Consider the following 13,426-nt stretch of genomic DNA (forward strand, 5'->3'; position numbering starts at 1 on the left):
TCCTCTTTGTCCAAGAGGGACCAAATTACCTTAAAGAAGGCTGCTGGCCAACAGTAGGCAGATACAAAAATTTATTATGCCATATGAGAGTGGTTATTATTGGAAGCCTGAAAATTTCAATTTGTTAAACAAGTTATAGAAACGCATTTTAAAAATACTATTTTATTCCAAGGGTTCTTGTGCAGCATTTCCTGTCAGTTTGCCAGAACTATTCTACATTTTAAGACAGAAGTGAGGCTGCAAGTCCTATTCATCCTTCCATTATGCCTATCAACTCTGCTCTCCTTTGCTGCTTTTTTATTAAGTGATTGGAGACTGCAGACTTCAAATATTTTTCAAATGTTTCCATTCTACAAGTACATCCCAGATATATCCTGTATATGCTTTAAACTTTCTGCACCTGGCAAAGAACCATTTCAAACCATTTCTTTGGATCTAATAAGTTGCCTTGGCCACAAGCCTATAGCACTTTAGGACACAGCTGCAGACAAAATTGTTTCATGAACTGGTACCTGCCAAAATATAAGTAACATTGCACATTTCAAAGCAAAAATATAATACAAACAGTTTTTCATATAAACAGTTTTACCCCTCAATATGTAGTTGAAATTAACAAACCTGTTTACAAATTTCTCAGTAAGGCTTCCAACGGATGAAGTTGAACAATCAATTTTCTGTTTCTTTGATGCTGGCTTTAAAGAATTACATTGACGGGAAAAAGGTATTGATGAATTTCCTTCATAGTGGTTGGTACTATTAAAATTGTTTCTTGAAGGATCATGCAGAGAGCCTCCATCTGGAGTTCGACTTTCGCTTCTGTTACGTTTCAGTAGAATGTCTTTACTAGCAAAATCTGTCAATACTAGAGTTGCTGTCCCAAATGCTGTCTTCCTATTTATCTTAATTTCCATTCTTGATTTTTCGAAGTTGTTATATGGATATTTGACTAAGGAGCTATTATCTGTTGTTAAACCTCCATTTTTTCCTATTTTTAAAAAAGTTGAAATAGATAAAAATATCCTGGTTAATATCAATGAATCAACTGTTTCCATGTCTCCCTAAATTGTGTAACTCCAGCAATAATACGCTACATAGTGCTTCAATTTATGATCTTGATAGTTCAAGTAATCTACTGTAGCAATACAGAAATAGTTATAATCATAACTCTGCATAGAAATGCTTATTCCCATTTATATAAAGATATGCATTAAAGTAGTACAATGGGTCTCAGAAGAGCACTCCGCTATTATGGTCATGAACATTCCAATAGACATTACTTGAACTGAAGACATGAGAAATGATATTAATCTTGGTGATAGGTTGTTGGTTTTTTTGGTCTTTTTTTGTGCAAAGCTGATTTTAACAACTGCTAACCAATTAAGAAGAAGGCAAAGCAAGAGAAATATTTATAAGTATAAAGATAAGATGGTATTAATTATAAGCAGTGAGCACAGCGTTTGACACGCAATAATCCCCAAAATACTGAATGCTATTTGGGGGGTGGGGAAGGGGGTAAAGTTGCCTTATTGAAACACTGTAAAGAAGTCTTCCGATGACAACTAAAATGTAAGAATGAAAAGACCATTATTGTTATTTTGTTCCAAAGCCCTCAGCTGTAGTGCCTTTGTTGCACAGTGTTTGCTTCAGCTTCTAGATCAACTGCTGGGCACATAAATTCCAGGGGATAATTTAATTGATGAATTTAGTTTTCTGAAGGGACTAAAATCTTTAGATTCCCGAGGCTAGCTAAAGAATCAACTAAGAAAAGTTAATCAAGAACATACTTTGCAGCTGATACAAATACAGAATGGATAAGTCCTTCAGGCTCTTAGGCCCAACACTGTATTGACTACAGAAAGACTATATCAGCATCTTTTCTTATGCCAATCTTTGGATTTTATAAATTCAGTTGTGAATTCCTTCTATAATATCTTTAAGCATTACATATGTAATCCAGGAGCATTTTTACTATATTTTTGAACAATGGATTCTATAAAATAATTTTAATTTAATAATTTTACCAGTAATAACATATGACATTGTTAATTATGCAATAGCTTAAATCAGGGATAATGAAGTGGGCTGCTGGGGCACATTTAGAATATTGAGATATGTCATAAGGTAGCCTATTCATCAGACACCTACTATTCACAAACACCTTTTTGTTCGAAGGCAAACAGTGAAGCCATTCCTCGTGATGGCCTCCCAATTCTTCATGTTATCTAGGGGCATGAATCCAGAGCAGAAAAAATATTTAGGTGTTTGGCTTGCACCTGCCATATTCGTAAACACCACTTTGAAATGATCTGCATTTTTTTTTTCTGCCTCCACAGCAGCTTTATTTTGTAGACATGGAAAAATACATGTTTGAGTTCAAGAAGGCAGAAACAGGAAAGGAGAAAATCATTGTACCCTGAGATCATTTCCTTAACGCCTCCTTATCTCCAACCACATATTTCCATGGGACTATATGGCTGCTTTGCATGCCCAGGAAAAGATACACCTTCTTTGAAAGAAGTATTGACAAGTACATCAAGTGTGCCCATAGCACTTCCAAAGAACTTTTCCATATCACAGGTGTGCATTACCCAGACCATCTAACATGACCTGTTTTGATTAGCCACTATTATATTCAAAAAATGCCAATACGGTACAAGCTCAAGAGTTGTTCTTTAAGATAAGCATGAAAGATTGCTTATGCTACACACATGCCAACTTCCTATTTATAATTTTCAATTTTTTAAATTAACTTAGGGGCTCATCGGCAGATATTTTTGATGAAGAATTTGTAATGGACTGATGACCACAAACCCAAAGTTATTCCTTATCAAATGCTTTCCCAACAGCATTCATCATTAGAGGCAGTCTTCTCAAGGCCACAGACTATTTCAGCACTACTAAGGCAGAAAGTCACCTACAGTAGTAAGAAAAAGCTGGAAAGTTTTAAATTGAAAATACACAAGTAAAAAGGGCAACATGTTTTAAACAAAAGATCTTAAAGAAAATGACTTGGCATTTAAAACTTTGGAAAGAGAACTAAAAAAAAAAAAAAGCAAATGGAGAAAACTCATAGAAGTAAGTAGCTGAAGCAAAATCAGAGTAAAAAAAGGACTGTGCTTTGAAGATTAGAAGCTTAAGACTACTGCTGAATACTGCCCCAGGTAGCGGAAGGCAGTATTGGACATAGCTATTGCAAAGAGAGTGGGATATACTACAAACGGCAAAGGCAGTCTGAACTTATCTCCACTCAGAATCTCAATGCTTCGGAATCTCAGTGCTCCAGAATCTTAAGCATTTTATGGATTTGAATTTAAAATCTCAAATATTTTATTGCTAGGATTAAAGACTTCTCAGTGCGCAGACTCCAGTATCCCAGAAATATCAATAAAGTGAAATACAGTTATGGCCCTTCTAGCTATAAAAGGAAATATTTTCTCCCTTCCTGCAAATTTATTCCTTTTCAAATGTATGAAACATTTGGTTTGGCAATTCAGAAAGTGCTGAGACACACAAAAAGTACAAAAGGTTCAAGTGAATAATTCATTCAGCAGAGGATCATAGAACAGCTGTGAAAGTATAGATTTGAGTTACAAAAAGAACATTCCATTTTAACACAAACAATTGTTCCCTAAAGTGACTAGTGTCTGGGTTTATAATTCAGATTTTAAGCACAAGGCTCTGCTCAAGATACCTTATTTTTCTCCATCATGGTTTGTTTCAAAGTTAATTTCTTCTAAATTTTCTTCCTTAAGAAACAGGATTATACCCCTGTATGCAAGATCCATAAGCAGACATTTGCCGTTTTATTGTTAATTAAAATTAGTAAGAAGTTCATGTTGCTAATGGCATGTAGAATAGCAGTAAAACTGGGACCAAGTTTGTAGTAATAAAAAATATAAAATGCAGTACATACGTATTAGAAAGCATTTGCAACAAAAAGAAACACCACATCTCAACAATAAATTATATGGAGCTGCACACACAGAAAATGAATGATATATGTGTCCATTGATGTATGATTTAGACCAGTGGTTGCCAGCCAGTTGGCTGGGGACCACTGGTGGTCCATGAGAAAATTTTGGTGGTCCACAGAGAAATGTCACCCTCAAAGCACCTCCCTAAAGCGATTAATCCAGGCTGTGTGGGAACATAAGGCTGTACTGCCCACATGGCCTGTGAGAACACAAGGCTTGTGTCACTTGCATTGCGAACAACACGAGGTAGTGAGGGGAGGAGGGAAAAGGCGGAGGGGGGGAACTTGCCCCACTCACCCCACACGCCTGGCCTGGCCACCGGACTGCTTCTTTTCACTTCTTTCTTCTTCTGCTTTTGGCTACACACAAGGAAAGCAGCAAAGATCTTTCTTTCTCTCCCCCAGGCTCCACCAGAAATTAGTCTTTGGGAGACTGCATCCTGTTCCAAGAGGCTGTGCCGGTGCAACAAGTCTCACAAAGACTCATTTCTGGTGGAGTTTGGGGGAGAGAAAGAAAGACTTCTGCTGCTTCTGCTGCTTTCCTTGCATGGAGCCAAAAGTCCCTCTCTCTCTCTCTCTCTCTCTCTCAACCCCCCCCCCCGAGAACAGAGATGGAGATGGTATCCTGCGCTCCCAAATAAAGAATGATCGATTTGTAGGAAATTAGGGTGGGAATTTTCCTGCAGACTTTTTGGGGGATTTTCCCAGGGTCTCTGGTCTGTGGGATTTAAAATGATGAGTTTGGTGGTCCCTGGGATCCAAAAGGTTGGCAACTGTGATGGACTGGCAATTGAAAAATGATGGGAGACGCAGGGAAGACGTCTGAGCAACTGCCAGCCCCGAGAGCCCTCGAGTAGCAGTATTTATTAAGAAAATGCAAATACAAAATCAAAACAATGACTTCAACATTAGCTCAGCAACATTATCTAGCTAGGCCTTGGCGAAGGTGATAAAGTTCCGTGAGAAAGCAGTGCACCAAAGGTCCCATGGGAATGGCTCGGATAGGTACTGTGAACTCCCACACAAATTCCTGGCCTCTGAGCTTTGCAGATAACAGGATCAAACTCTCATCATAAAGACACTACTGCCCTCATGAGGAGCGTTTGTGATACCCCCAGATCTTACAAAGCTGTACAAGAACTTGCAGAATATGATGGATATATTACCACATTCCCTCCTTTTTTATTTATTCAAAGATAGGGGGTGTTTCAGTGGCAAAATACACAGTTCCCTCGCAAACTTGGTTTCGTACACTTAAGGCTGAGGCACACATTTGAAATAGATTAGGAATACATTGAATACAGCAACATAACATAATAAGTGTAATAACAATTATTACAACTAATTGAAACAATAAATGTAACCATGAGCTGTCAGGAAGCCAATCCCATAGCAAAGCCCAAAGTGACTTATTGAAGCCATCTTTTCCTGCTTCGTGTTCAGCTATGCGGTCTTCCATATCATGAACAGTTCTTGTAATGTTAGGCTCATAATTATGTATAAAAAACACAACAATGTAAATGAATTAAAGCACAAACTCCTAACATTATATCTAAAGCATAAAGTAACTTGGCGAATTTCAGACACTTCTTCATTTAACATCTTAATATTCTCAACAGTATCATAAAACATAACAACAGTAAAATTATTTAAAAATATGAATATCTCTATAGTTCATAGCTATTCCAAAAGGTGGGTACATGCATACAAAGCTAACAATTAGTTACATTTAAACTCTTTGCTGCAATCCGAACGTCCTTGATGTAGGAATTTTCCTTCCATAAATTATCACCAAGGTCTCTAGTTTCTGAGATAATGGCAGCTCTCCGCCTCCGCATTAGAGTCCGTGGAGGCATAAGGCGAATGGAAAAAGAAGTTGTGTAAAGTAACTTAGGCAACTCCAATTGACACCAATATTGTCCATAGTCTGAAACAGAAACATTAAACAGAATCAGAGTTATAGCACAGGCTGAAGATATAATATCCTTATCAGGTCCCGAGTAAAGAATGTCTTGACCCTTATGCCAGGACCAATATGCTGGAAAAATCAAAAGATGCCGCTGTTTGCAGATTAATTTAGTCCAATTCCCCAAAGGAACCTGCTGCATACAAGTTGATAATCTCAGATAAGCAGTCATCTTTTCCCAGCTTTCCCAGCGCCACGCCTGGACTGCCGGCATCAAGAGAATCAGGAACCACGGAAACACCATCCTGAGAATCAGGAACATCAGGAACGGAATCAGGAACCACAGGAACGCCATCCTGAGAATCAGGAACATCCCTCACTGGCACCTGCGAGGCGCTTGTGAATGATCAGGCCGGATACATCGACCAGGAACCCAGAATTTGACCAAGATGTTCTACTGCTGCATAACCACGTCCCCACGTAATCAGCTCAGCGGGAACCCATGCCGGATCCGGAAGGAATCGCACCAACACTCGAGGCCTCACTGCATCTGTAGAAGGGAAGAAAAATGCCTGCTGGCCGCTGCAGGGGGTTACCAGACAAATTTAAAAATTTAAAGTATACAAAGCAAGATTTAAATGATCTTGAATTGCCGGAAGCCCCAGGAGCTTCCCTCCTTTTTATTTAATTTAGCTAACATGTTCTTGAGCGTGCCATTATAACGCTCCACAATAGCTTGTCCTGTGGAATTGTATGGAATTCCAAATTTATGTTCCACGGACCACTGTTTGCAAAACTGATCAAAGACTGTGCTCCGATAAGCCGCACCATTGTCTGTTTTTAAAGTTTGAGGCGTACCAGCGACTGAAAATGTCTTAATGCAATGATTGATGACATGTTTAACGCTTCACCTCTTTGAGGAGTAGCCATTAGAAATCCTGAATAAGTATCCACAGTCACATGTATATACTTCCAAGGTGCAAATGATGGATACTGAGTAACATCCATTGCCAAATCATTGAAGGTTTCAACCCCTGGGGTTGACTCCCATAGGAATAGCTGTGCCTTGCTTTGAACAAGTTGGACATTGTTGAATTATGGCAGCAGCTTCTGCAGCAGTAAGCTTGAATTGATGTGCCAACGCTTTAGCATTTTGATGAAAATAACTATGGCTGTCCCATGGCTGAACAGTGAGAACTGAAGTTACAGCACTGTCAGCTTTGGCATTGCCTTGTGATAAAATTCAGGTAAATTACTATGACTACGGATATGAGCAATAAAACACACATTCATACGCTGCTCCAAACATTCTTGCAACAACAAAAGCAAACGTAGAATATTAGGTGATATTCCAGGAGACAAATAAGAACCTGCTACAAAGGGTAACAAATTATATACATACAAAGAATCCACTATTAGATTAAAATCCTGATTTTGAAAATTTTGAAAAGCCAAAACTACAGCAGCAAGTTCTGCCTGCTGGGCAGACTTCTGCTCTGATGTCACTTTTGTATGCCAAATTCCAGATTTATCTTTCCAAACACAAGCACCAAAAACTTTCCCTCCATCAGTAAAGACTGTAGGAGCATCTGATATAGGCTGATTTACTGATTTAGGTCACACCCTGTCCCATTGATCTCTCATTTTGCTGACTTTGACCCCCAGGAGCCCGACATTGCGCTTTAAAATGTCCAGGCTTCCCGCAATTGAAAAAAGTTTCTTTTTTAGCATTTCCTGCCGGAGAGCCAGAACTAAAGTCTCCATGTTAAAAGTCTGACTCCCACCTTTTGGCAATCTGCGTTAGCCTGATCTACTGCTAACTTCAAAAGCAATTCATTCCGGGCAAATTGATTGTCAATTTGCCTTTCAATAGCCACTTTCAATCTGCTAATGAAATTTTCATAGGGTTCATTGTTTCCTTGTTTGATGTTAGTAAAGGTCTTCTCACCACCTTCGCCGTCAGGGAGAGTCCGTACGGCTTGTAAATTTAACTGTGGGAGAAGAGCGGACCCCTCCTCAGGCATTCTATCTCTCTGTTGATTTAAAGCAACGTCCACACCAATTTCTACTGGATTAAGTTGAATCTCCACTCCAAAATCTACCAAATCATCTCCTGATAATTCCCCTCTATCTGTTGCTTCTTGAATAGCTGCAGTAACTGCATCTACTTGAACTCTTAAAGGCAAACTCTTCTCTTCTGACAAAGTATTTTCAGTGCCTGACAGCCCTCTGGATTTATCTGGAGGTGCTGTCGGTGGCAATATACGTGCCGCATTGTAAGGCGGCAAACCTTCTTCGGGGGTGATAGGAGCGGTTGTTCATGCGTAGCTAATGCATCCATAACCACCCTCCAGGTTAACAAAATTGAAGAAGGGGCACGAGACTCCTCGTGCAAAAATTTCCTATCTTTCTCCAGCGCTCTACTTTAATACTACCTCCCTCTGGATAACACGGAATATGTTTCCAAACATACTGTAATAAGTCCTCAATTTCTTTCTTTCCTACTTCATGTCCTCTACTATGAACTCCAAACTTAAAACTATTCCCAGCGATCTCTCTCATTTCTCTAAGGTGCTTTGTCTGAGCTTTGAGAGACCTTCCCCATACTCACGAAAAGAATCTGTCTCCGTCCAGCGAAGAAGATGAGGGCCCAGTCGGCGTCCGCGACGATGAGTATGGGATGCGGGAAGCGTATAGCTTTCAAGCTATCACGCAAAACGTATAGCCTTCCAAACTATCACGTCGGGGTCACCACTTGTGATGGACTGGCAATTGAAAAATGATGGGAGACGCAGGGAAGACGTCTGAGCAACTGCCAGCCCCGAGAGCCCTCGAGTAGCAGTATTTATTAAGAAAATGCAAATACAAAATCAAAACAATGACTTCAACATTAGCTCAGCAACATTATCTAGCTAGGCCTTGGCGAAGGTGATAAAGTTCCCGTGAGAAAGCAGTGCACCAAAGGTCCCATGGGAATGGCTTGGATAGGTACTGTGAACTCCCACACAAATTCCTGGCCTCTGAGCTTTGCAGATAACAGGATCAAACTCTCATCATAAAGACACTACTGCCCTCATGAGGAGCGTTTGTGATACCCCCAGATCTTACAAAGCTGTACAAGAACTTGCAGAATATGATGGATATATTACCACAGCAACTCCTGATTTAGACTGAACTATCAGATAAAACAACACAATGTAGAATTGAAATCCTAATGTGTTAATTCATATTAAATATGTTACATGTGAAAATAAAAATAATCAGTTTATTGGAGTTACATTACATAGAGACACAAACATACTCAAAAACATACCTTCGGGCCGTGTCGTCAGGCACGCATCACATATTTTCACAGAAGGCTTGTTTATTAGAGTACAGAGTATGCAGGCCCACTCCTCTTCTGACTTTTGAGCAACTTCTCTAGAACAAGGCTCCCTGTTGAATGGCCAGTCACTTAAACTATTTGTTCTTGGCTGTATGCTGTGGGATGAAGGAAGGAGAAATTTACTGCCAGATAGATTCAGTTGGTTGAACAACAATATTCAATGAATGGTTCAGTGCTATATGGAAAGAATTATGCATTGTACTTGAGTTCTGTCCTGGGCCTGGTGATTGTCAACATTTTTATAAAGGCTTATATAACTATAAAGGGATCTGAGGGAAAGACTCAAGGTTCAGAAGGATTTTGATAGCCTTGAACAACGAGCCTTTCCCAACAAATCAGTTAGATTTTGCCCGATATTTAATTTGGCCATTTGTAAGAAAAATGGTCTTCTGCTAAGTTCACCAGCTTGGATATTCAGTGAAAGGAAGAGGACTAGTGTTATTCTTCAGAGCTCACTTGATTTTCTTTAAGGAAAAAAATTGAAAACATACATTATCAAAATTATTGTTGAATATTTATGGCTCTATCTTGGCAAATGGAGAATTGTCTACTTCTGTACAGATTATGCACTGGAAACAAATTCCTTGTGTGTCCAATCACACTTAAGCAATATAGGATTCTATTCTGTTCTGTTCCATTCCTATCCCATTCAGTTGTAATGGTTCAATATAAGCTCCTACGATTTCACTGGTTAAACAGACAACTTAAATAATATGGGAATAGAGAGAAAAAAATCCCCTTAAAATTCAAATATTAAATTGTACTGAGATAAATTGTGAAATGCTTTTAAAGGTAGTAAGGTAGTCCTTGACATACGACCTGAATTGAGCCCCAAATTTCTGTTGCTAAGCAAGACAGTTAAGTTTTGCCCCATTTTCCGAACTTTCATGCCACAGTTGGCAAGTGAATCACTGCAGTTGTTAAATTACCGTGTTTCTCCAACAATACGGCCTCCCCCAATAGGAAGTCCCAGCATGTTTTATAGGCATAAAATCTGCGGACAGGGAGGCAAGGCGACGGCAGTGCTGCTTCCCTGGCCGGTGGGTCCGGCAGAGAGAGCCCAAAGCCGCCCATCCTTTCCACCCCTCACCCAGCCCATCCCCGTCCCCATGCATCTCCAAATGCGCCGGCAGCTCCAAATGTTGCAGCGGCACGGGCATCGGGGCTCACTCGGAGGACACGGCACAGGCTGTCGCCTTGCCTCCCTGTCCACAGATGGGTGGACGCTATCACTGCCTTGGCCGGCCTCTCCTGGTGGCCCCTTCGGGTTCAGGCTGGAGGGACTTGGGAAGGAAGCCAAGCTCGGGTTGGCCTGGCTCTTTTGTTTGGCAGGCGGGTGCACACCCGTGGCTTGCTTTCCCGGCTCTGCCCAGCCCACACAGCTCTGGCACGGCCCTGGTGGAATGAGCAGAGGGCCTGGTGGGGAGGCGCTCACTGCCTTGCAGAGAGCTCGGCCACTGGGCAGGAGGGCCTTCCTGTCAGCTGCGCTGGGCACCCCAGGCGAAGCTCTTCATGCTCTGCCCGGCGCCAGGCAGGGATGGTGGCTGGTCGCTTCTCCCAGGATGGGCCGATCCTGCGCTGCGGCCCCAGGAGATTTGCCTCCCCACATGGGGTTGGGCTGCCCTCTCGGGCAGGGGAGGTTTTGTCATACCGGTAGTAGGGCATTGTTTTTAAAAGAATTGGCTCTGCCTTCAAAGGCGAAGGGAAGGCGGTGACAGGAGCACCTGAAGCTGAGTGTCTCCGCTGGGCTCCGGTTGCAGGGAGGAGCCCTGGCTGGCCGTGCATGGCTGCGCCAAACACCACGGCGTTGCTCTAAACTCCGCGGCCTCCCTCTCATAGTGCCTGGAGGCTGTTAGGGGCTGGATGGAGAACAGCAGGTTGAAACTAAACCCTTGCAAGACCGAATGGGTCTGGGTTTGGGGTTCGTTGGTTCAGGGAGAATTGCCACCTTTGGTCTTGGATGGGGTGGCACTATCCCAAACAGACCCTGTGCAGAATCTAGGGATTTTCCTGGCCTCACGACTCCTGCTCGAAGACCAGGTGGCAGTCGTGGCCAGGAGGGCTTTTGCGCAACTGCAAGTTGTGCACCAGTTATGCCCTTTCCTGGACCAACGGTCCCTACTCATAGTCACTCATGCCTTAGTCACTTCCCGTCTTGATTATTGCAATGTGCTCTATATGGGGCTGCCCTGGAAGAACATCTGAAGCTCCAGTTGGTGCAAAATGTAGCTGCCTGCATTGTTTTGTGCAGACTCCAGTGTGCACATGTTTCACCTCTCCTGCGGGAGCTGCATTGGTTGTCGATTTGCTTCTGGGTGCAATTCAAGGTGCTAGTTGTTACCTTTAAAGCCCCTCATGACTTGGGACCAGGTTATCTACCTGACTCTAGAGCAGGGAGGCAGGGAATGCTGCAGGTCCCATTCCTGAGGAAGATACACCTAGTGGGACCCAGAAGAAGGGTAATTGTGAAAAACGGTCATTTTTTTTCAGTGCCACTGTAACTTTGAACAGTCACTGAGTGAACTACTTGTAAAGACTTACCTCAAATCCCCAGGCTGAGGTTTGTCGTTCTGGCACTGTGAGCAGAAATAGGTCATTCTGTTGTTCTCTCCTAATCGACATACTGTGATCTTTCCACTGCATTGGCGGCAAGTGGGACGTTTATACACTCTATAGTGTTTATTTATTGCCAATTCCATTTTGTGACACTGGAACAGACAAATATTATTTATGTATCAAAAATAATATTTATCTTGTAATAACTGGAAAGAATTTACAAATAAATTGAAAAACTTTTATTTTTAGGTGTACTGGGCAAAATAAATGAATTATTTATTCTTTTCTTTTCCTCTTTCAGGGGGAAGAGGTTTACTAGTGATATTTCTCAGCTGCATTAAAATCCTCTAAACATTGTCCAGGAGATCATGGGTTAAGTAGCATTTCTCCAATCACCAAATTTAATAGAGTACAACATGTGCAGCCTGTGAACGTTTTTAAAAATTACATATCTCTGGTCTAATAAAAGTTCAAAAGTAAAACATCATATTTAAGACTAGGTTAGAATCCTTCATTTGGAAGTGCAAACTTCAGAAAAGTAATCTTTGATGGTTTGGAATATTACATTTGGAATATTACATCATAGGATGGTATCCAAAGACGTATTTCCAAAAAGCCTACTTTCACTATTTTTTAATGTATAAATTCACACATTTTTAAACACTATGTCCTAAAAAAAATTAAACAGGGTTGTATTGAACAATATACCAGGTTCAAAAAATCTTCTCATCAATTGGTGGAATAATACTGAAAATTTTAAGTAGCAGTTACTTTAAAGCTGCATTTTTTTTTCATTTTGCCCAACTCTTAGAAAAAATTTTTTTCCCTACCTTATAAAAGAGAAGTGAGAAATCCCGAATCATTTTCACCAAATGGCATATTTGCTTATCTGTTAATTGACAAACCTGTTATTTGAAACATTGGTTTTAAAAAGTACAGTGAAGTCAGGGTTCTTTGCTTTATAACAGTTTACTTCATTAAAGAGATTTTGATGACCAGATGACACAGAAACCTAACTTAACAATATAGGAAACACTGACAATAATAAGCCTACTTGGATTTTAATACAACAATCCTATACATGAAACTAATTTTTGAATCTCTGTGTATAGAACTGCTGTATTAATATGATTAAGGCTTCATTTATAGAAGATTTTTTGCAGCTATAGAATAGGTACCTAGACATCCACAATAGAGTCATGATTATGAAAAATATAACTGACTTCCTTCTTCTGTTCTCCATCCAAATATTTTTCAAAGACCTGATTATAAATGTATTAACAGTGGCTAGGATTGTATTTGCTAAAAAACTGGAAAAATGAGAAAATACCACCACAGGAGGAAATTATTAAGAAAATATTGGAATGTGCTGAAATGAGTAGATTGACATTTGAAATTAGAGAACAAGAGGATAAACAATTTTATAAAATTTGGGATCTTTTCTTAAGATTAACGGTTAGACAATAAAATACAGTAATGAAATATGTAGACTTTTAGAAAATAATAAATATATAGATGTACTTCTTTCTAATTATATCTACAAAATGATTTTAGGATATGAACTGTTATAAAATAAACTAAGTAAATTATGATTATCTTGTAAAAC

General features: G+C 40.2%; 1 protein-coding gene across 1 annotated transcript in view; it reads right to left on the reverse strand.

Annotated features, from left to right (window-relative positions):
• The window catches only part of NEIL3 (nei like DNA glycosylase 3), a 32,981-nt gene that overhangs the window by 4,492 nt on the left and 15,063 nt on the right, over positions 1-13,426 (reverse strand). Inside the window, exons 5-8 of the mRNA XM_087936378.1 lie at positions 12,651-12,725; positions 11,806-11,972; positions 9,193-9,359; positions 619-985 (exon numbers count right to left, since the gene is read on the reverse strand). Of these exons, the coding sequence (XP_087792504.1) occupies positions 619-985; positions 9,193-9,359; positions 11,806-11,972; positions 12,651-12,725 (776 nt within the window). The remainder of the gene's footprint in view (positions 1-618; positions 986-9,192; positions 9,360-11,805; positions 11,973-12,650; positions 12,726-13,426) is intronic.

Source organism: Pseudonaja textilis, chromosome 6 (genome assembly GCF_049901715.1).
Source record: "Pseudonaja textilis isolate UNSWEBS1 chromosome 6, rPseTex1.2, whole genome shotgun sequence".
Taxonomy (NCBI): Eukaryota; Metazoa; Chordata; class Lepidosauria; order Squamata; family Elapidae; genus Pseudonaja; species Pseudonaja textilis.